The 22,840-nt window shown below is 41.5% G+C and overlaps 1 protein-coding gene across 3 annotated transcripts in view; it reads right to left on the reverse strand.

The window, feature by feature from the left end:
• LOC129171594 (protein kinase C beta type) overlaps window positions 1–22,840 on the reverse strand; it is a 96,987-nt gene that overhangs the window by 59,368 nt on the left and 14,779 nt on the right. For all 3 annotated transcript variants that reach the window (XM_054760419.1, XM_054760418.1, XM_054760420.1), the window contains exon 3: window positions 10,306–10,388. In XM_054760419.1, coding sequence (XP_054616394.1) covers window positions 10,306–10,388 — 83 coding nt within the window. The remainder of the gene's footprint in view (window positions 1–10,305; window positions 10,389–22,840) is intronic.

Genomic DNA, 22,840 nt, shown 5'->3' on the forward strand with positions numbered 1-22,840 from the left:
ACAACACAACACATCCGGAGCAAGTTAGCGCATCCCATAAATCAACAGCTACCACGTGGGTGATGAACAGCTACTGTCAGTGCTCAACACGTAACTTAAAACTGGTATTTCCAAATGCTCGCAAGGCTCAAGGAGCTTTTTTTTTTTTTTTGGCAAATTCTTGTCAAAAAATATTATATTAACCATGATTTTATTGATAAAAGCAGTAAAATGCTGAAACACCCAAGGGAGGTGAATACTTATGCATTCATTTACAGTATTTTACTTGATATATTTTTTATTTAATTCACACCAGTGTGTCAAAATGTATTTTCACTGACTGAATGAAGCTTTTTTTTTTTTGCAAATTCTTCCCCAAAACTTCAGGCTACACTAACGATGATTTAACTGCTAAAAGCAATAAAACGCTGAAACATCCAAGGGGGTGAACACTTTTGCAAGGCGCTGAGTGACGGCCTTCAGAGGCAGTGACAAAGAAACGTGTACGGGGCTCAAAAGGTTCAACAAGAACGCAGATATTCTGCTACACTGACACAATACGACACACTCTGCACGTGATAAGTGAACTTGGGTATCATTTCCTCTTTTAAAAGGAAGGTGTGTGACGGAGGCGGAACTAGGGCAGAAACGGAGGCTATTTCTGTCGAAGAGAACGAGCGAGACATGGAAAGAGAGACACCTGCACTCCATTGACGTCCCCACCTGCATCTAACGTGGCTTTCAGCGGCTGACACTCACAAATGAACACTGGACGTGTTACTATGGGCAACTGTCTCGTTCATAGTTGGGAAGCTGCTAAATACATCTGCATAATGATGAAGAACGTGTGATGGATACGCATAAAGAAACATCACTGGTACCTTCCACGTTCCTCGTTCATCATAGTTAATTGGTTCCGGACCGACCGTGATAAGTGAATTCCTTATTTTCAAATATTTTCATAGTTACAGCATAGGAAACATGTTTACAACCTTCTAAATATCATTATCATTATTAGAGCCCTCTAGACATGAAATAGCACCCCTATGGTCACCTTTACGACCATTTTTGCCATTATAGTAGAGAAATAAGACATAATATAGACCAGGGGTGCCCAAACTTACTCCAGCGAGGGCCGTATACAGACAAATGAAAAAATACAAGGGCCACTTTGATATTTTGTAAACCAACCCATATCGCTATGCTAAGACGTTATACTGTATATACAGTATAGTCCAAGAAATAGAGGGCATTTCAGCTTTGTGATGTAAGTGAACATTTATTCCCATAATAAATAATAAAATAATAAGATTGAGACTTTTCTCAGTCGATAACAACTTTTCGTAACATTTTGACTAATTGACTTAATTCTCGTAAAAGTCTGACTGTCCTTTTCTAAATGTTCTTCTCGATGTAATTGATTTTATTCTTGTAATATTAAAACTATTTTACAAGACAAATTCATTCTTTGCTTTGTTTGTTTCTCATATCATTTCATTTAAAAAAACTCTTTTTTCACCTCCATGCTACTAAAACTACCCCCCCACCACCCATAATAATATGAATTTATTTTCGTAAAACTTTTTTTCCTGTTAGAGTACAACGTTTTTCTCTTAGGATTTGGACTTCATTCTTGTCAAATTTTTGCTGTTGCATTTAAAAAAAATACTTTTACAAATATTTCAAGTTTCTTCTCATTGCTGTAACATTATAACTTTTGTCCCAACCTAAATTTCCGAAAATGAAAACTTTGTGATTACTTCTCATGATATTATGTCTTTTTAAAAAAATATACATTTAACATTTAAACTTTATGTTAGTAAAATGACTTTATTTTTCCTCATAATATTAATTTATTCTTGTAAAATGTCTTTATTATCTACATTTTTTCCTTTTTTTTTGGTTTTCTTGTTAAATTGTATGTTTAGCATGTGCTGTAGGCCAATAATAAAACGGGGCCGCAGGTTGGACACCCCTGATATGTATGTTAGCATTGTTGCCATTCTTCTTCTTCTTCTGTCCAATACTTCCTGGTGTGGCTATTGTCTCATCAATGTAACATTGCTGACACCTAGTGACCAGTGCATAACACTACATATCACCACAGCGTCTTTGAATGCATCTTCTGAATGCCTTATATTTGTATTTGAGTTCATTTAACCTTTTTATGCTTGAAAATGTTTCATTTAAGTGGAAAAATATGTCAAATATGCATTTCTGACTAAGAGTAGCCCGTATTCAACCATGAAACAGCCATGATTTATTCATTCATATACTGTATGTTGACAAACCGTGAGTGGGATGAGTGTAAAGGCCACAGCAGTCTGAGGGCAAGCAGGTAAACCTTCAGCACGTGACAGGATTCAGTCTACTTAGGTTGGACGTTGTGGTGCTGATCAAGTCATGAGCTATAAAAACGTGCCTTCCCTCCCCGACACCTGTCCTGGAATATTGGGTTTAAATTAGACAGCTGCTGGCTGATTTATACGCAGCCTCCCCACGGTTTCTTCAGAAGAAGAAGGGCGTGTGCGTGCGTGCGTGCGTGCGTGCGTGTGTGTGATTCTTGTTAAGCCTAAATGATTGTGCGGGCGCCTGTGATTTCCTCTGCGTGGGCGAATGGGTGACTTGTGCGTGCACATCTGTGCGTATTTTTGTGTCTCTGTTGATTCTCATCTCCTCTCAAGGACGATGACACCTCCTGCTCGTTTTGTGTTCCTCCGCAAAGCGGTTGAGAGCTTGCGTTGATGAAGAAACAGCACAGCCGGAACACGGCAGACAGCAGAGATGAAAAATGACACATCATGGCGTCGATAATCAACGCGATCGCGTGTTGGCGGCTGACAAGACGTCAAACGGTGTTCCCCAAATCCATCTGTCAGTTGAACTTAACGTGCGGCGCAGATAAAGCTGTGCATGAGGCTGCGACACACGGCAAGAGGATGGCAGCGATGTGACGACCAGGCCATGGACAGTCAATTACGCTTTGCAGCCTGGTGGCAATGGCAGGCAAAATCACTGCTGGCAGCACACAAGTGAAACTCTGTGCAACAAAAACTGAGGGGGGCACCACTGAGACTCAAAGAGCAATGAAAAATAAAGCAAACGGGCATGGACACGGACACCTTATTTGTTTTTTAACACACGCAAATATTTAAACAAGATTTGATCTCGGTGACAATGTGACTCTCCCTATGCTAACGTGTGTGAGTCTGTATTATGTCTTATTACGTCGACTATATTTGGCAATGCAAATGAAAAGGTGACTATAGGGGTGTTATTTCATGTCGAGAAGGCTCTAATGACGTTAAAACCTGTATTTAAAAAGGTAGTAAAAAGCTTTTCAATGCTCTAACGACTAAAATGTTCCATTTAGAAATCAGGAATCCTACTTTGCCGAAATTCACTTCTCACGTTCGGGCCTGGAACCACTTAACAGTGATAAGCGAGGGATTACTGTATTGCGTTGACTGTTAGGGAATGGGTCTTTTTTACACATTACAGCACATGTGTCAAACTCGTGCCTTGGAGGGCCGAGACCTGCAGGTTTTCTCTCCAAGCAGTTTCTTCAGCAGGCGATTTAATTGATGAGCTCCTTCCCTCAAACTGAAGGTGTTGATCATTAAGATCACCTACTTTAGTGACTGGCTGGAAAGAAAACCTGCAGTGTCTCGGCCCTGCGTTACAATATCCATTTTGTCTTGAGTAAGTGAGTAAGTAAGTATGTCAACATTTTAACCAAATGTCACATTGCGGAATGTCCCAATGAGGGGTCAATATCAAAAACCTGTCATTCATTTTCTACAGCTTTTTGGTATATCTATTTTTACATATGAATATATGCAAAATATTTATATAAATAAATATACAATTAACAATTACAAATCTAATAAAATATTCAGTATATTATTTTTACATATATCTTATATATAAATACATTTTAAAAAATACATAATAGTTTATTTCAAAATATATATATATATATATATATATATATACATATACAGTATATATATACACAGTATACACACACACACACACACACACATATACAGTATACAGTATATATGTCTTTATGCTTCACAATGTTTTTTTTCGTCAAGCGTTGAGATTTTGCACTTGGGCAGTCCTTGAACGCACCACAGTTGCTGTGAGATGCAAAAGTGAAACTAGCATATGCTGTAACCTACTGCACGTCATACAACCAATCACGCTCACATTCACACTGAGTCCCCAGTTAGCCGAACATGCATGTTTTCGGACTGTTTTGGTGGCGAAACCCATGCAAGCACAGGAACACAACTAAAAGTCCGCCAAGAGAGGTCCGAGCCAAGATTCCAGCCCAAAACCTCCTACCTGGGAGGCAGACGTTAACGTTAACGTGAGTAATGCATGAATCACATCGGTATGAAGGTGTACAATTTAGTGCTGATCCAAAATTGGATGTTTTTTAGCTCAGTCTAGTTTTTTCCTCGCCTGGTTTCGGTGGATGCATGTTTTGGGTTATCATCCTTATTTAAATGAGCTACCAGGCAGTGAGAAGCCAACTCACAACATAGGCACACAATGCAGCACTAATGAGTGCTACACTGCCACCCCCACACACGCTCGCTTGGTTTCCCATTGTGCACCGCGCTTTTTATTACTACACTCCGGTCACTGATTACCTCTTCCGACATCCAGAAAAGATCAAAAGCATCTACAGGAGGTGTGTCCGAAGCGCGGCCTGTGGCTGTTTTTTTATTGGTCCGGGCCACATTCTAAAAATATTATTTAAAAAGAAAACTAAAACTAAAAACTAAAAAAAAAACACAAGAATAAAGTCAAAATATGAAGAGAAAAAAGTTGTAAAGTCATATTTTACAAGAATATTTTTGTAATAACATAAAAAAAATAGATTGATAAACTATTGAAGAAGGGCGTTCTCATAATATCATGAAAAACAAACAAAACAGGAAATGTTATAATGCTATGAAAATAATCAAAATCTGGGAAGAAAGTCAAAAATGTACAAGATTAAAGTTAAATAGCTGGGAAAAAAACAGCAAAAATAACAAAAAAATACGTAAAAATATGAGAAAAAATGACCAACATACAGTTGCTAACATACAGTAATACAGATATCCTCAACATTAAAGAAATAGCCAATGACTTACGAGCTTAGTCGCCAAGTCCCCAGCCCATGCAAAGACGCTTTGCTGGAGGGCGGCCATGTTTTTCAACCAGTCTTGCTCAACTTTTACACACACGCGCTTGTCATGTCTTGTCCCAAAAAAGTGTGTACCAAATTTGGTGGTGATTCAGCTAAACCCATGTGTCAAACTCAAGGTCCGGGGGCCAGATGTGGCCCGCCACATCATTTCATGTGGCCCGCAAAAGCCTGGCAATAATGTGCGTCAATAATGCACTTCATCTTTTTCCTTGTAGATGTAAACTTTGAGGTTTAACAACAGCACCATCATGTGTTGTATTTGTCAGAAGAATAATAGCACAGGCAAGGTAGGAGTGCATGTTTTGGCAAATTTTCACTGTTTTATGTGCAGCGGTTTAGGAGTAGAAGCGTCTTTTTTCACACTTTGGCCATTAGGGACAACGTAACCTGGCTGCAAGTAAGAACATGACAAAAGATAGACAGAAAGGACGTTTTGTGTTGTTATCTCTTGGCATGTGGCTGTGAGGTAGCAATAGAGTTGCTTGCAGACCTCTGCCAAGGCCACACAATCCTAATATGGCACTACGATACCTTTAAAAAACGGGCTCTGCCTGAATTATAGCATAATTCACTGTCATGCACAATGTCTCCACATCCGCCGCACGCAGCCTTGAGTACCATCAGCTGACTGAGGACCTGGAATGTAGGTTTCATTAGAGTATCTCATCCCTCGACTTCTCCCGAAGGACAACCATTCTATTAACCCAGATCTATAATTGACTTCTTCTTTTAACATACATCGTTGTGAGACGGAGGGGAAAAAATGAGAGGCGAGAGCAGCTTAGTGCTGTCAAGAGGGTGACAATGTTACTGACCATGCACAATAAATCTTCTTCCATGGCCGCACGAAGCTATTGTCCTTGACAAACATGTGTCCTCAGCGGTCGTGACCCACATAAACGACCTCAGCATCATCCACTCAGAAAAGGGCCATGAAAGGACGACTGCACTGCACGTAAGCTTGAAATAAAAACGTCCATTTCTGACATTTTTTTTACAAGAACTTGCAGAAGATGACATCTCATGTAAAAATACAATTTTCAACTTTCCTCATAATGTCGAAATAATACAACTCCTATGAAAAAATAGCAGTACAACACGAAGTTAGCTTTGCAAACACAATTTCTAACAACATAGGATAACAACAGGTTTTATTGCAGGTTTAAATGATCTCACAACAAGCACAATAATAATAACATAATAATAATAATAATAATAATATTAACACAGGCTACTGGTCCAGCTATAAACCACAACAAGCTAAAACTCACCCCTGACATCACTTCCTGTCCACTAACCATTCTGCTCCGGTGCTAAACGGAACACATTTACTGCGACACTGCAATATACGGTAATGTGTAATACGACCGTAAAGGGGTGTTATTCCATGGCTAGAGGGCTCTAATAATGTTAAAAAACGTATTTAGAAGGTTGTATACAGGTTTTCTATGCTCTAACTACTAAAATATTCCATTTCCAAATAAGGAATCCTACTTCGCGAAAATTCACTTGCGGTCAGGTCTGGAACCAACCAACCGTGATAAACGAGGGATTTCTGTAGTCCCACGTGCTGCCCTCAACCTGTAGTTCTGACCGCCAGCGGGGGAATATTCCTGTATTGTTTTGTCCATCTTCAAATAATCAGAAAAAAAATTAAATAAAACATCAGGTCCATATGAAGCCATGAAGGTAACGCGTCAAAAACCTGTAAGAAGACTTTTCTGAGCAAGACAGGTATTGAACACCGAGCCAGTTGAGGTCCAGTGATCTCCAGTTCTAGCAACACAGTTGGGTAAATCCTCCACCACAATCTTACATTTCTTTTCGCCGTCGTACATCTTGCTGATTTTGGTGGTCACTGCGGCCGTGCAGGGTGGAAGCAGTTTGCAGCATTCTATTAACCCCCCGTCTTCCACTATCTTTATGGGCCTGCAGTTGATTGCGACTCTCTCGCAGACTCGGTGCTCTCTTCGAGTTCAGTTTGGTGAAGAGCTTTGCTATTGCTCGTTGTCTTCGCTGCTAACGTCGGCTGTGGCCGCACTCGAGACTGGGTGCTTTGCGCTGACAGTCGGGGCGTTTACCGACCAAAGTTAAGTCATGAACTAATTTACGGGAGTGTGTACGTACGTAACCACCAAACGGCGAAACTCGGAACGCTGTAAACCGAGGACCGCCTGTATGCCAGAGTGCGACATTTTCCAACATGTGCCTGTCAATTAGGATCCCTTTCCACACATTCACATTCTGCACGTTACTGATCACATAATGCATCGCCAATCCCGACCATCATGTGGCAAAGTACACACCTGAAACGTTCCTGGTGATTTCTTGAAGCATCACCAACGAATTGCTTGTTGATGAAGTCCGCTATTGACGGGACAAACATGATCTTGGCTCCTAAATACCGCATGTTGCATTACAAATAGCTAATAAAACTATGCTGACTGAAGAAAGTGCCTCATTGTTTGAACTTGTCGCGTTCAAGTCTTTGCAGGTGTGCGTGGGCGCCAAGGCTTCATCAAGCTGTACAAAATCTGTCAGCTCCACTACACAAGGTCTGGTAGATGGAAGAAACAGTCATATTGCCCACAACTTCATGTGTTCTTAACAGCGTCAGCGACGTGAACATGGTTTTGACATGTTCTTCACTTGCGTAATCTCCTATATTTAAATGTCCATCAATGAGTGTAGGAGCTCAGGTCATAAAGCCACAAACTCATTAAGAAAATGACACAGTGGGGGTGCCAAGGCCCCGTAATTAAGAGCAGGGGGCCCCCTGGGGTGGAGTGACATTTAAATAGAGGAGGATGCAAGGGAATGGAGGAGTGGGCGACAGTGGGGGAGCAATTCAGAGAGTGCCTGACATACACACAATAGAAAAATGTGACATATGAATAAACAGGTGATTGACGCTTCTATTGGAGGTAAAACATGTACGACTAAAGCAAACACAAGGAGCCCAGCATTTCCTCAGGGGGCGTCTAACGGAGTGCACTTGTCACGCAAGTGAATGGGTCCTCAAGAAGGAGGAGAGGACGCGGAATGTAAAAAAAAAAAAAAAAAAAAACAACAACCTTGGGCTCTTGAAAGGATGAAGATGACATGATGAAAGCGCTGCGAAGGAAGGGGAACTCATTGTGGAAGCGCTTGTCGATGTTTTAAGAATAGAACTCAAAGAAAGGAGGCTACCTGCCAGCTCTTTGAAAGCCGATAAGAATTGATGATAAAAGCAACACTTAATCGTTCTTCCCATAAGAGTGGGCGAAGAGGTGAAGCCGATGATGAAGAATTTATTATGCCAGCTGCTTTGGGTCCGCTTGATGACGACTTGTGTGACTAAATATTCAACCAAGTCGATTGACCAGAGCTCACAAGATGCCTCGTAAGCTGCCTTCCTTCAAGCAGTCTCCAGTACTGCAGGTGTACTTAGGCTGCCATGTTGTTTATGCGACACAGGTGGGCCTCCGTTTACGGTGTTCAGAGTTTCGTCGTTTCGTGGTTATGCAAGTGCTCCCCTAAGTTCATTAAAAACATCAACATTTGGAGGACTGGGCTGTCATGACGATCATTGTGTGAATAAAAGTCTACATCATTATTCCTCTACTACTTATTATTATTATTGTTATTATTATTCCGCCACATTCCTTTTGTCCGCCAACTCCTCCCACATTTGTCAATCCAACGTCAAAATGTGTCAGCAATCCATCAGGGCGTTCCAAAAAATACCTACATTCACTGCTGCTATTTTCTGTGACGGTTTTCCAAGTGAAAAGGAATGGGCAAGTAGTTTGGCGCCTCCTACTGGTGGAAAATCATTTTCCATTTTCCATTACGGTAGCATTCTGCTTATTCTACAAGGTGACATGTCCCAGGAAGGCGAGCGTTTTATCTCCCAAGCAAATGGTTGATAGTTCGATCCTGGACCCCGCTGTAATCATTCGACTTATTTATCAATTTCAAAATCCAGTCTGCATTTTTATATTGCAACGTTTCAAATGTTGCCATTTTTACAGTAGTCTGCTAAAAACAATCAAACCAATGAAATTGTTCCCCCTATTGGTGAATAATCATTTGACATTTTCCTTTACTTTAACACCCCACTTATTCTACAGGGTGACATGTCTCAGGAGGGGGGGTGGTTGTTTCCCAAGCCAATGGTTGCTGGTTCGATCCTTGTTTCCACTGTGATCGTTCAACTTATTTATACAGTCAGACTGCATTTTTACTTTACGGTATTTCAAATTCCACCGTTTTTAGTCTGCTAAAACCAAACAGACAATTAAATTGTGCTCAACCGCTTCTGCTATCAGGACTTTTTTTTAAACTCCCATTTTCAGCAACATTTTCCATAATTCAATATTTCTGGTACATTTTTCCCATTGAAAATGAATGGACAGCTTCAATGTCACCCCCCCACTGGTGGAAATTCATTGTACGTTGATCACTATAAGTAGCATTGTGCTTATGCTCCACACGGTGGCACGGCTCAGCACGTAGAGTGGTCGTCTGCCGACCTGATGGTTGCTGGTTCGATCCTCAGTCCGTGAATAGATTTCAAGACATTTATAGGATATTTCAACATTCATTCTGCATTTCAGTTCAGCTTCAGCATTCACACACAACTTCTATTGAAATTGCTACAAGGATAAGGATAAAGACCGTTTTGTAACATCTACCCGGTCGTTTTAAGGACAACAACGTCTGTATTGCAAAAACAGGCTAGTGTCGGCCGAACCACACCAAAATAACAGCCGCAAACTCAACTGTTCTCTCTGCACATTCAAAGACACGCCAGGTCGCTACAGTATCTTTGAGCGTGTTAAAGGAACTGCTCCTATGAAAGCGACAGTAATAACTAAGCAGAGTCTGCTAAGGTCACTACTGCTTTTGTACTGGTGACGCTGAACTGCAAAAGTGGTAGAAAGTGAATAAATGAATGAATGAAACTAAGGAACCTTGGTCCAATCTTGAGTAGCGAGTTAAATAAGGCGTCTGTGTCACTGTCATACATTGCATTTGCACCATCATCAAGTCTGTAACATTTCCACATCCCAAGGCGTCAACTCTCATACATGCTAATTTGCACGCTCGCGCATGAAAGTAGGATTTGTACTCACATCTGAAGCCGGTCCTTTGTCAGCTCCCGGGCAGGAGAAAGTGACAAACTCATGGCAACGTTTGTGCACCACAAAACAGCACACTGTGTAGAGGGAAAAGGAAAAAGAAAAACATTTGTCAGGTTGGTGGCATGGAAGAGCACTTGACACAACAATGCATTGATAACTATTGAGTCATGATTTCGGTCCTATTAGTTTTGGCAGATCAGTGGCACAAAGCAGCCGTTTGTCATGAAAAGCACAGGAAATGTTGTGACGGGGAAATTCTACAAACAAATAATGCCACTACAATGAAGGATGAGACATTTTCAATGGCCACCCAGCGGATACGTCACAAACAGCAGTCATTCCTTTAGCTAATACCTTATTTTTTCCACAGCAGAACCTCAGTTAGCATGTTTTTTGGTAAATGTAAAAAAAAATTACTGCTCGGTTTGCGTACGTTTTATAAGATCTTTACGCGTTATTAATACACTGCGTGAGTCCAACTGCGTTCTTAATGTATTTTTAATCACAAAACGTCCTTGTTAGCCGCCTATTAGCTTGCCAACACGTGGAAACAAGAACCAGAAGTCAGCTCTGTCGCCCGTCTATGGATGTCATCAGCAGTTAACTCAGTTGTTCTTTACTAACTGCCACAGTTACGCCGCATAAACACGTTTTTATAGTTTTACATGCATAAAACAATTCTAAATGCATATAAATTAGGAATAAAAGTGATAAATGAACATTTAAGGTTACTTTTACCTTTTACCTTGTTGACAGAGACACGATGTGGCAGCGACATCAAGCCGGACACCATTTTCCTCCTTTGCCATGAGTTATTTCTTGAATTCGATAGTGTTTCTCACCTTCTTTATCAAAATGCTGGCACTTGCAACTTTCTTTGGCTCCGTTTTAGCTTATTTTGCAGCCGTGGTCAAAAGAAAAGCAGACTTGAGGTGAGAAACTCTACTGAATCAAAGAAATTAACTCATGCAAAATAGGAAGGTGGTGTCGGTGTTGATCTTGCTGCCACATCGTGTCTTTGGCAACAATCACATCTTCAGTGAAGGTAAAAGTAGCCTTAAATGTTCATTTATCCCTTTCATTCATCATGTATATGCATTTGGAATTGTTTTATGCATGTAAAACTACAAAACGTGTTTTTTGTGTTTCACGCTTTTGACTTTCTAGAACGGATTCATTGGTTTTACATTATTTTTAATGGGAAAAATAGATTTGGCTAGAGTACGTTTTCGGTTAGAGTCGGACCTTCTGGAAGGGATTAATGACGCTAACCAAGCTTCCACTGTACAACACCAGTGGCACTGTATATTTACAATATCTGACTTATTTTACACTGAACAAACAAAAGAACGCCAAATGTACAGCACTGTATAGCGGGCTCGGAAGGAGGCTCGACAATGGCAGTGTTATTTTTGGCTCCAAAGCTATTAAACGTGCTCTATACCTTACAGTGGTAAATGTACAGAGGGTTCTGTCTTATTAACGCCCACACACACTCTTATTGTCAGTCCTGCACCAGTGAGCCATTGTCAGCCACTCTGGATAAGAGTCCTTACACACGGCTACAATGAAATGGAAAAAGTAACTTCCCTTTATGCTGCAGTGTTTCATATCTGCTATCGGAAAAATCTCCTTGAGCAATTATTTCTAAATGTATTACATATAATACAGTTAAAACACAAAAGCTTAAAATTCTTCCCAATGTGTGCGGAGGTTGACAACAGTCTGCGGTGCAGAAAGACGTGAAAGCCTGGATGCACAGTCAGCCAGCGTGCGATCCCACCCTGATCAATGTCAGTGCTACTGACAGGCATGACGAGAGGAGTTGACTAAAAATAAACTTCACCATCACACGTGCACCCAAACAGTCCTGATGACTGCACCTGATGGTATATGTACTATTCATCCACGTGACTACACTCCATATACACATGGCGGGTACTTTCAGAGCTCATGTCTCCATTAGGGGGCTCTTTGAAGCCCTGGAATAAACTGTTCAAGGTGTCATCCCTCCTTGGCTCCACATGACACAAATGACCACCACTGTATGGTACCTGTACCCCGGAAAATAATGAACAGAAACATTAACTTCAAGACAGCCGAGAAAGACTGAACACGACCAAAACGCCCCACAAAAGAAAGTCTGATGACAAACGGCAGGTAGTAAAATATGCAGCCAAAAACGGCTAAAAATTTGATGGCTTCAGTGATGGATGAGATCGGGAGCTCGATGAGGTTGCTTACGGGTGACATGCTTGTTGGACGCCCTGGATACCCGTTAAAGTGTTACGTTAACAAACCCGACACCTGTTCAGATACAAGTTATACTCTGACTTATTGTCGGGTAAATACAGTAAATGTGAATCTTAGTTCTTATATAATAATACAAAGACTTATGTTATTATACCGATTCCAAACAACACACTGATTAAAGGGATCCTAATTAATACAAAGTCTTTTTCTTCATCTCGTGCACGCACATACGCAGTCATGTGCACCTCAATGGTACTTGACTCCCACGCAATATCCTCCTCTTTGGTCACACCGCCCCCTCACTGATATGATACAACACACGTACGGACCACCCACTCATCTCAGTCATATCACAGATTGAATACACAAAGCGAGGGTGGAGGGAGGCATGGAGGTAGAGATGGAAATGTGTGCACATATTGCTTCAAGGCAACTGCTCTTTTAGAGTATCGCCGCTGCCAAATCCTTTACCAAAACACAAACAGATTGTTTCGCAAAAATAGATGCGCACACATGCAATGAAATGACCCTTGGGCAAAAACAAACAAACTCTCTTTATGTAAATATGCCATAACAGAAATATGGTGTGTGCTCTTATGCCTTGATCAAAACACCACAATCACTTTGATACAACAGACGCTAGGCGGTACAGTAGCAGTGCAATGCAAAAAGGTGTACAACGTGCTTCGAACACGTGTGAAACTGAACGAATAATATGCAAGCATGCGTTTATGGCCTTACAGACACACAAATGTGGCTTACTGAGCTCGAGGTGCCCTGCACATCGGACTCCGGCACCCTGCCGCTGCGCCTTTATTATTCATTACTTACATGTAAAAACCCTTGGAAAACACACAACCGAAACAAAATGTGTTTTCAACATCTCTCTCTCTTCAGTCCATTGCCAGCCTTCTGCAGCGCTTGCAACCAGACTTCTCTGAAAGTGTACTCAACCTGTATTCTTTTGTTTTTGTTACTTTAAATGCAAGCGAGTTTAGCGGTTAGCAGGGCTTCTCCGTCTTCTATTAGGAATGGAATATTTTCCACTTTGGTTTTGGATAAGTACTGCAACGTACTGCTTGTTCACAAGAAAGATGACACGAAATCGCAAGGCCTTTGACTTAGAATAAACACACCATGTTCTTTTTAATTATCTCACACGCACACGGTTTAATTATGAGTCACCCTCCTGTCTCCTGCCACAGACGCTTGGCAGACGCTTCTCTCCAGCACTGGCATTGCAATCGCTTGTATTCACTCCGATTGTTAAACTGACTTTTTGCCTCAGATAGTAATTCCACAGTTGGAACAATTAAAGAATCCGGGTCATTCCCACCTTGTTAAAAGGGCCTGATTGTACATTTAGCTTAGCTATTGCTCGATCGTCCTCCATCAGTAATAATGATACTCGTTAGAAATGTAGTTAATTTGCCGCCATGGAGGTGAGAGGACGAGTAACTTAAAGAGTAGCTTTGCATTCTGGAAGGACATACGTTAGCTGCGCTAGGTAGAGCAAATGTTACACCGGCATTAAAGCACAGACATAGCTGATGGATCAGATTCCTTCACAGGTGGGTTCAGATCACGATCGGGTACGATTACGATGCGTCAATTATGCTGGTATCGAAGCCCTGTACAGATACTGAATCGGAGCTGCCCCATCCCTGAATGTTATCCGAGGGTATAGATATTTATAAAAACAAACAAACTACAGTACTTCTTCCCGAGATCGTCAGAGCTTTTCTTCTGGTCACACACACACACACACGCTGGAGGTGAAGTGACAATATGGCCCAATATTTTTGTCAAGGTGGTGTCCCTATCCCTGTCGCTGTCACCTTGCCAAAGCAAGCGGCATCGTGGATTGTTTCTTGACCAGCAGCTTTGAATAAGAGGAATAAATGATGCTGTCCCCAATCAGGCGGTACTGTATTGATCCCACACCTTTACCTGAAGGTCACAGCAGTTTTCCTTCTCTCGACTCTGCTTGTGTGTTTGCAAAGGGCATTTTAGGGGAGGGAATGCTTCTGCACACTTCAACTCTGGTAAAGCATTTCAATCATGTAAACAGATGGTCCAGCATCGATTGTTCACAGATCGTATAACAACTTCAGGACACTTTTATCAAGTAACTTTTTTCATTCTTAATAGCAGTTATGCAGAAAGTGATTCTACGCATGACTTATCTTCTTTAATGTTGTCTGCTCCCCTCTTCCAAACCGCCCAACAGACAAACATTCTTTTTTTTGCTGCTTTCTCTCGTCTCCTCACTGCTCCACGCCTCTCTCATATATTCTCTTTATGTAATGTTGGCAGAACACCAATGTTGCACAGTTTTTTCCACTAATGAGCTGCTGGTGTGTGTGTGTGTGTGTGTGTGTGTGTGTGTGTGTGATGCAGTGACATGGAGCACAGTGATGTCCCAGATTTAGATGCTGCCAGATTCAGTGGGCAATGTCAACGCAACACACACCAGCTCATGTGGCTCTCGATTGTACACTTGCACCCTTCTGAATCTGCAGCTTCGTTTCAAAACAAACAACCGCAGCTGCTTGGCTGGATCGTGAGTCCAGTGTTTCCCATACGTTCATTTACTGGGGCGACTCGCCACAAATAGATTTGCCGCTACCTGTTTGGACTGTCTGTGGCTGTAGCTTGTTGATACAACTTACTTCCTTCCGTACAGAGAATAGGAAGACGTAGCAGGAGGGATCAGTGCCGCAAACTTACCGACTACATCGCAATAGTTAGCGAGTATTCAGATCCCTCTGCGACTAGCGACAAATGTAGTGATGAAACCTTTGGAGATTCTGACATGAAAGTACACGTGGCTCTTCTCAACGAGCAGCAGGTGCTGCTGTGGACTCCTCCGCCCCGTCTTGTTTGTGACAATTTGAAAAACGACAAAAAGACGTGGCAGAAAAAAGTTCATTTGCATTTCTAACGGGGCTGCAACTAACGATAATTTTCTCAGTCGATTGATCGAAAGCTTGTTTTTTCAATGAATCAAGTCATCGGTTAGGCTGCATGTAACGTAGCCGAGTCAAAGAATGACGATCGCATGTAATGTGAGTCTGGAGTGTGACTCCACTATAAATCTCGTAGTCAAATCATGAAATCTTGAAACTGATCAAGACTGTACCATTCTGACTACATGGGGGTGCCCACAACTGCTGCTGAGTATACATTTTTACATAGAATGTGCTTGTTTTTGTTATAAATAGCCTATTTTAATAGGAACCTGAGTTAATAAAGAATGGAAAATTATGTCTGTGTTTAACAGAAGGCCGATACTTATGCAAGATGGTGGCGCAAACACACAGCAAAGCCCAGTGTCTCTTCCGGATTTGCAGTTTTGTAGTTATTATTTTGGGTATTATCGGGTCTGGTTTAACAGCTTACACTCCACATTAACTTTTGGATACTAGATTTAGCAGCTCCAACGTTTTTATCGGCGACCTTGGACTGATCCCTCAGATCTCTATAGTGAGTCTACACACACCACCCAGCCGGGCGGAAGCGGTGTCAAGAATCTAAACAAAGGCGAGCAAGGTGCGGAGTAATACGAGCTAAGCTCAAGATTCTCAAGGTCCCGAGAAGAGTTTCAACGGGTTTTCGCCAACTTTCGCGGGTATTTCAGGTCGCTGGTATATCGTTTAGTTTGGTAGGGAGCGGGTTCGTGTTTGTGATGAGATTCTGCCACCATTGAGCGGTCCGCCGGTGAAATAATTCCCCACACAACATTTCTTTTTCTCGCAATGAGAGCATTTCATTCACATTATGTTAAATTCTGCGAGATTGTGCGTTTAACAGTAGACTCTGTTTTTATTGACCGATTCCGGCAGAAAACTTAGGGCTCTATTAAAGTGATGGGACAAGCAAGCGCCCAAGCACAAATGAGTTTCAACAACACCAAATATCACTGCAATGAATAGCTTGTAAAAATAGCAATTGCAGTCTGGAAGGAGGTTGACAACATTCAGAAACAGATTCTCATCGATGGCAACCTTACACACCGATGGAAAGTAAAGTAAGGAACTTCATGCAGTTGAAAGTCAATCCCTGCTGGCAAACTGGGCTAATGTTTAGCTTTGTACATGCCTAAACTGCTTCCTACAACGACTCCCTGAACTTCTGGCTGGCAACCGGACTTGAGAGCTTCTCCATGACTACAGCTCGGCAGAGCTGGCAGCCTGTTGTAAGAAAGCGAGCTGAGAGGCGAGACAGACTGCTGTTCTTATTTCATGCTCTTCTGACTGTCTCGCTGAAGTAGGAAAAAAAGACATCCTGATGAGCGAGGTGGGAAGAAGCTGATCCAAGAGGATCAGGAGCAGAGTGCTAAATAGGTGGTGGAAAGTCAATAGTCCAAACAAAACACACCGTTCACCCTGGGTCTGTGTAAGGGCTTATATAAGGGGGTTGAACATCCTACGCTAACAGTATAAATACCCACAATGCTGCTTGTGAAGACGGGAGAAGGGTCAGAGTGAGTCAGCACAACCCTATCACTCCTCTTCTTCCCCTCCCTCCCTTTTATCCACTGGTCCGCTCTTTTCCTCCTTCCTTGCTACCCTCTCACACTCCAACATCCGCCTTTCGCGCTATTAAAGGCTCTTTATGGGAAAATCACAGAGGATTCCGCTTGGCAAAACAACTGGGACCTCCAATGCGGAAGGCAACAAACAGAGTAAACAAAGCAAAATCAATTGCACAAAAGCACAATTTACGAGCGTCATTCTTTGAAGGTTTGCAGCGAGAACTGTCACACTTTGACAAAGGCGTTGTCTATTGTGCTCACATACACCATCTGCTCCTTAAGTGGCCTCGCTGTGGTTTTTTAAATCTGAGAAATTGCCCACAGCACAAAATCAGTTCATTCCTCTGCCTTCTGCAAGTGCTTGCTGAGTCATAATATGTTTGCTGTCATTTTGGCACCGTCTAATTGATGGAGAGGCGCATTTGAAGCAGAAGTCATTGACTTTGTTGACGCAACTTTAACCTACGCTGGGCTAGAAACTTTCACAAAGGACATCGAGCCAAGAGCAGTCCTTCCATCGCAATCGCATAAGAACATTTCTAGTATTTCTTGACTGCGCTGCAGCTGCCTAACCAATCGCTTTATCGAATCAGACACTTGGCCTCTTGTTGTGTTGCTTTTCAGTTTGAGCTGAGTGCAAGACTTGAAAGAATGTTGGCACAAGACGGTTCTACGTGGTCCAGCCAACACCTCCACCCTCATCCTCCCTCTCATTCACTTCTTCTGTTTCCATCTTACTCAGCGACTTTCATTGACTCTTCCTCCTCCTCGTCCTCTTCTTATCTGGGATGATTTACATATACGCACATCCCACAACGTGACAAGCATGTTTTAAAATCCATACGTAATTCATTAATTAAGTGATGCCTTAATAATTCTGCTGATTGTGAAGGAATAAATTACCACACACTTGCTAGCACACATACAGTAATCCCTCGTTTATCGCGGTTGATTGGTTCCAGACGCAAGTGTGATAAGTACATTACTTATTTACAAATGGAATATTTTCGTACATAGAAAACCTGTTTACAACCTTCTAAATACGGTTAAAAAAATGTATGTAGTGTTCTAAACTGGTCACTAGGTGTCAGTAATGTTACTGCAATGTTCAGTGAGACACACAAGCACCAGACTTGATCACCGGGACAACAGGCTTTTATTGCAGGTTTGAATGATCTCACAACAGGCACAATAACCCCCAATAAAAAAACCTAATGAAAACACTGTTGTCGCCGTTACCAACTTCCTGTCCGCCCCTCACTCAGGTCCCCCTGAGGGAAACACACACGAATCTTACTTATGTCTTATTATGTCTACTGTATTGGATAATATGATTATAAAGGTGGATATAGGGGTGTTATTTCACACTTAGAGGTCTCTAATAATGTTAAAAATTGCATTTATAACGTCAAAAACAGGTTTTTATGCTCTAACTATGAAAATATTCCATTTATAAATAAGGACTCCTACTTTGCGGAAATTCACTTATCATGATACGACAGTGATAAACGAGGGCTTACTGTATTGAGTCCTTCCAATATTTCCTCATGCTAACAATGATGTAACTATTACAGTGGAAACACTGTGATTTGTATGTGAATGGACACAGTCGCCCCCCACACACACACACACACACACACACACACACACACACACACACACCTTGACAGGAGGCCCGAATGAAGCGCTGTGCATCAGCAACGGCTCTCCTCTCTCCTTGTGTTTGTGCGAATGTGGAGGGCTCTTAGTTTCCTCTTGCAGCAACACTACTCCTGCCTCCACAGTGTGACCTCAACAGGAGGCTACAGGAGGCTACTGAACACACACACACACACACACACACACACACACACGCATGCACGCACCTCCTGTACTGCATATTAACTTTGGACCACTTGCCTGCCCTCTTTCCTCACACTTGCCCCTTCACTGCCATTTTGTCTTTTCTTTCTCCTTACTCCCCCGCAAAATTCAACCTGTGGTTTTGAGCCGCACGTCAAGAAAACTCAAACTAAGGGCTGGAAAGAACAAGCGAGGGCCTACAACATGCCTCTGTCATATTGTTTGTTTGTCATTTGCTAAAGAGAAGGGACATAATCCCCTCTAATGCAGTTGTATCTAATTTACCAAAGCCCTCATTAATCCCGAGAGTGAAGTGGTATGAAGGGGAATGATGGAGAGACAGAGAGAGAGAGGTGGAGTGGGAGGGAGAGGAACAGAGGGTGAGAGTTTGGAGATGTGGAATAGAGCTGATGAGACAGGTTCCAATGGCAAATAATGAACGAAATGCAGTTGGCTAAGCTGCAAGCATCAATCCAACAATGAACAACAAACTCAAAGTTTCAGCAAAGACCTTTGCAGGGTGATAATATATTCTGCATACTCTTTACTCCTATTCCCTCATGTTAAGTATCTCACCATTTTCTGGTAGCTCATCATCTGCATAGTGTTGGTCCTCGGCAGCAGCAATGAGTTGAGTTTCAAGCCCAAAAATGATTCATACTGTGGCCACATTTGGAGTTAAAGTGACAAGTGACAACCAGAGAAGTGTACATAAGACATCTCAAATGCACTTGAAATTCTTCTTTCCCGATTGTAAGTTACATTCATTTACAAATTGCACAAACTTTTAATAAATGGCCAATTACAAAAAATAGAGAACATTTTGTCAAATTTGCTGTGCTGAGCTACTGATTTTTTTTTTGTTTAGTGTAATGCAAACTTTTTAATAAACCATCGCTGCTTCATGTTTGAATACGGCCTATTATTAGTCCAAAAATATGCTGATTCATGCAAATTTTACTTATGTAATAATATAGAGTATATTCTACACTTGTCACTAGGTGTCAGTAATGTTGCATTTTAGACTGTACAGAAACCAGAAGTAAAAAAACAAAAAACAAAAGCAACAACAAGGAACTCTCCCAGTGCTAACGTGCAAATTTATATTGTGTCTTATTTATGTCTTATTTTCTCTTATTATGTCTACTATATTGGATGATAGGAGTGTAAAGGTGACTATAGGGGTGTTCTTTCATGTCTATAATGTTAAAAAATGTATTAGAAGGTTTTAAACAGATTTTCTATACTCTAACTACAAAAATATTCTATTTATATACATAAGGTCTTCGAGCTGGAACAAAATGCACATGATTGTGAATGTGGACAGACATTTTTTAAAAACCTTACTTGTGTGGAGAGATTTTTTTTTTTTTTTTACACCAGTATGCATTATTGAAAATATCCGTTCATTCCAGGTTGAAATGACTACTTGCAGAAGTCTCTGAGGCAGTAAATGCGTCCCAGCAAAAGCTCCAGCTGTATCAATACAAGCACATCAGAAATGGCAAGACGTGTAACCCAGAAGAGTGGGAAGATGAGGTGTTTCCCAGCATGCTTTGTTGCCATTAAAATGATGACTTTTGACTCTTGAATGTGTTATTTTGTACAGACTGGGTGTAAAAGTGAAAGTGGCGTCGTTTCTAGTCGTGTGCAGTAACATTCTTGTTACTTTTGGCCTGAATCCGCCACCCTGAGTAAGAATGGTCGTGCACTTAGTGCTATATGACAGAATTGCTAAGTCATCTGAGTAGTTTCACCGGAATACTTGTCACATAAGGAAGTGATAGTGCAGTTTGTTGAGGACTGCAATGTGGGCCAGTTTCATGCTGAGAGTTTGACACTTTTGATTTAGCCTATGCAGCCTCCCGGGTAGGTTCTTTATGCTATCACAGTTAATGTGTTAAGACACCAGACACCTATTCAGCCTGCTCTTCTGTGTGCTTTTGTGTCTTTCCAGATTACGTCTTTTCTTGCTCTTGAATTTTATGTTCTAAATAAATGAGACTTATCGTCTCATATTTATGTTTGTTTCCTCTTCATGATGCATTTTCGACTGATGACAGTTCGATCGATGATTGACAACTGACGATTAATTGGTTTATGCGATTAATTGGTTTGGTTCATATTGATTTGGTCCCTACGGGGCCAAACCGGGTAGTCCATTAATCGAAACAACAAGCTTCTGATTAATCAAGTAAGAAAATAATCGTTAGTTGCAGCCCTGTTCTGAAGTTAAGCTACATTAAATCATTGATGATTAAATAATTATTAACATTAAATAATTGATGATTAATCAATTATACAATTAATCAGCTACTATTTTGGTATTCGATTAATAATTTTTTTAATTTAAAAATGTAAACACCCTCTGTTTTCAGCCTCCCAAATGTGAATATGTTTTATTTTGTATTTACCTTATTTTAGGTAAAACAACATATTCACACACATCAGCTTTGACTTTGGAAAACAGCGATGGCCATTTTGCTTCTCTTGATATGTTGCAGACCAAACCACTAACTGTTTATGTTTGGTTCATATTGATTTGGTGGGTTTAGGGCCTAACCAAATACTTGATTAATCGAAACCACGAGCTTCAGATTAATCGACTTGGACTCGTTATCTGCAGCCCTACTCCGGAGCGACTTATACTCTGGAAAACGTGGTGATTTGATCTCGACACAGGGTGCCAGGTATCTAATGTTGTGTTTTACGTTGACACGCCAACTGTGTCCTGATGTGGCTGTGAATGGGATTTTGGAAGCAAGTGTACTGTAGGTCAAACTAAAGACTGCAAATGGAAAACACCGGCGAGTGAGGGCTCCCGTTTTTGTGCGTCTACTGTACACTGTAAATGTGTGCTGCAGCTTGGCAAAGCACCTCGTCTACAACAGTCGCTCAATGCTTGGCAACAGACCAATGCTGTCTGTCTGCATGTTGCTTGTGCACGCTCATAAATGGCACATCATATCGCTGCATGATGGGGAATGCGCTGGAAGTGACAAGCATTGATTCTCACATTACTTCTGACCGATTCAGTCACACAGAAACAGCAGCGAGCCAAAGAACAGAACGTGGGACAAGATTGAGACAAGTAAGGGGGGCTGTCAGGTTTCATGTTTTCCCACCAAAGTCAGGTGATGAATCATGATCCGCATTCCAAAATATGGAGATTTTCAACTCACTCTTCGAAACATACAAATATATTTTCCAAACAAGAAAAGGCAAATAATAAGCAAAAACGCAGAGAAGGAAAAAGTGGTCCAGGATGACTACTCTCTGCCCCTGTTGCTAGGTTACCATCCGTCTACGAAAGGGTTAAAGCATCTCAGTAGCAACAGTGACATAGTTAGCTGGTCTCCTACAGACAGCACACAAACAAACACACAAAACTTCTACACACGAAAGGCACAGCATCTGATGACTGCCATCTGAAGTATTGGACTGAGACACCTCAGCAACATGAATGCGAAACCAAGCACTGCCCGCGGCTCACACACTGCAACTTCAATCAGGGAGAACACGCAATTCAAGTTCAAAGGAACGAACAAGACTGATGGTCAGCTGGAGGAACGAACGGCAGTTTCCTGCATCACAGCATTCTGTCTCATTTCACCAAAAGGTCACATCAGGAACTTGATTATTTGACCTGCTAACAACATCGGTTCTACTTGTATAAACAAGAACATATTTCACTTTAGCTTGTCCTCAGTCTGATGATTCACTAACTTAGACAACCCAGCAGTAGTTTATGACCAGTCTTTAATGAAGTGCAATAAAGTGTGTTTGCATTGCATGATACTCGCTTGACCCGCATGGGTTGTCTAAGACATCCTGCTGTCACGGCTAGGAGTTGTCGCCGTAGCAACGGGTGTACAATTGCCACAAATGTCAGCA

This window comes from Dunckerocampus dactyliophorus, chromosome 18 (assembly GCF_027744805.1).
Source record: "Dunckerocampus dactyliophorus isolate RoL2022-P2 chromosome 18, RoL_Ddac_1.1, whole genome shotgun sequence".
NCBI classification, from domain to species: Eukaryota; Metazoa; Chordata; class Actinopteri; order Syngnathiformes; family Syngnathidae; genus Dunckerocampus; species Dunckerocampus dactyliophorus.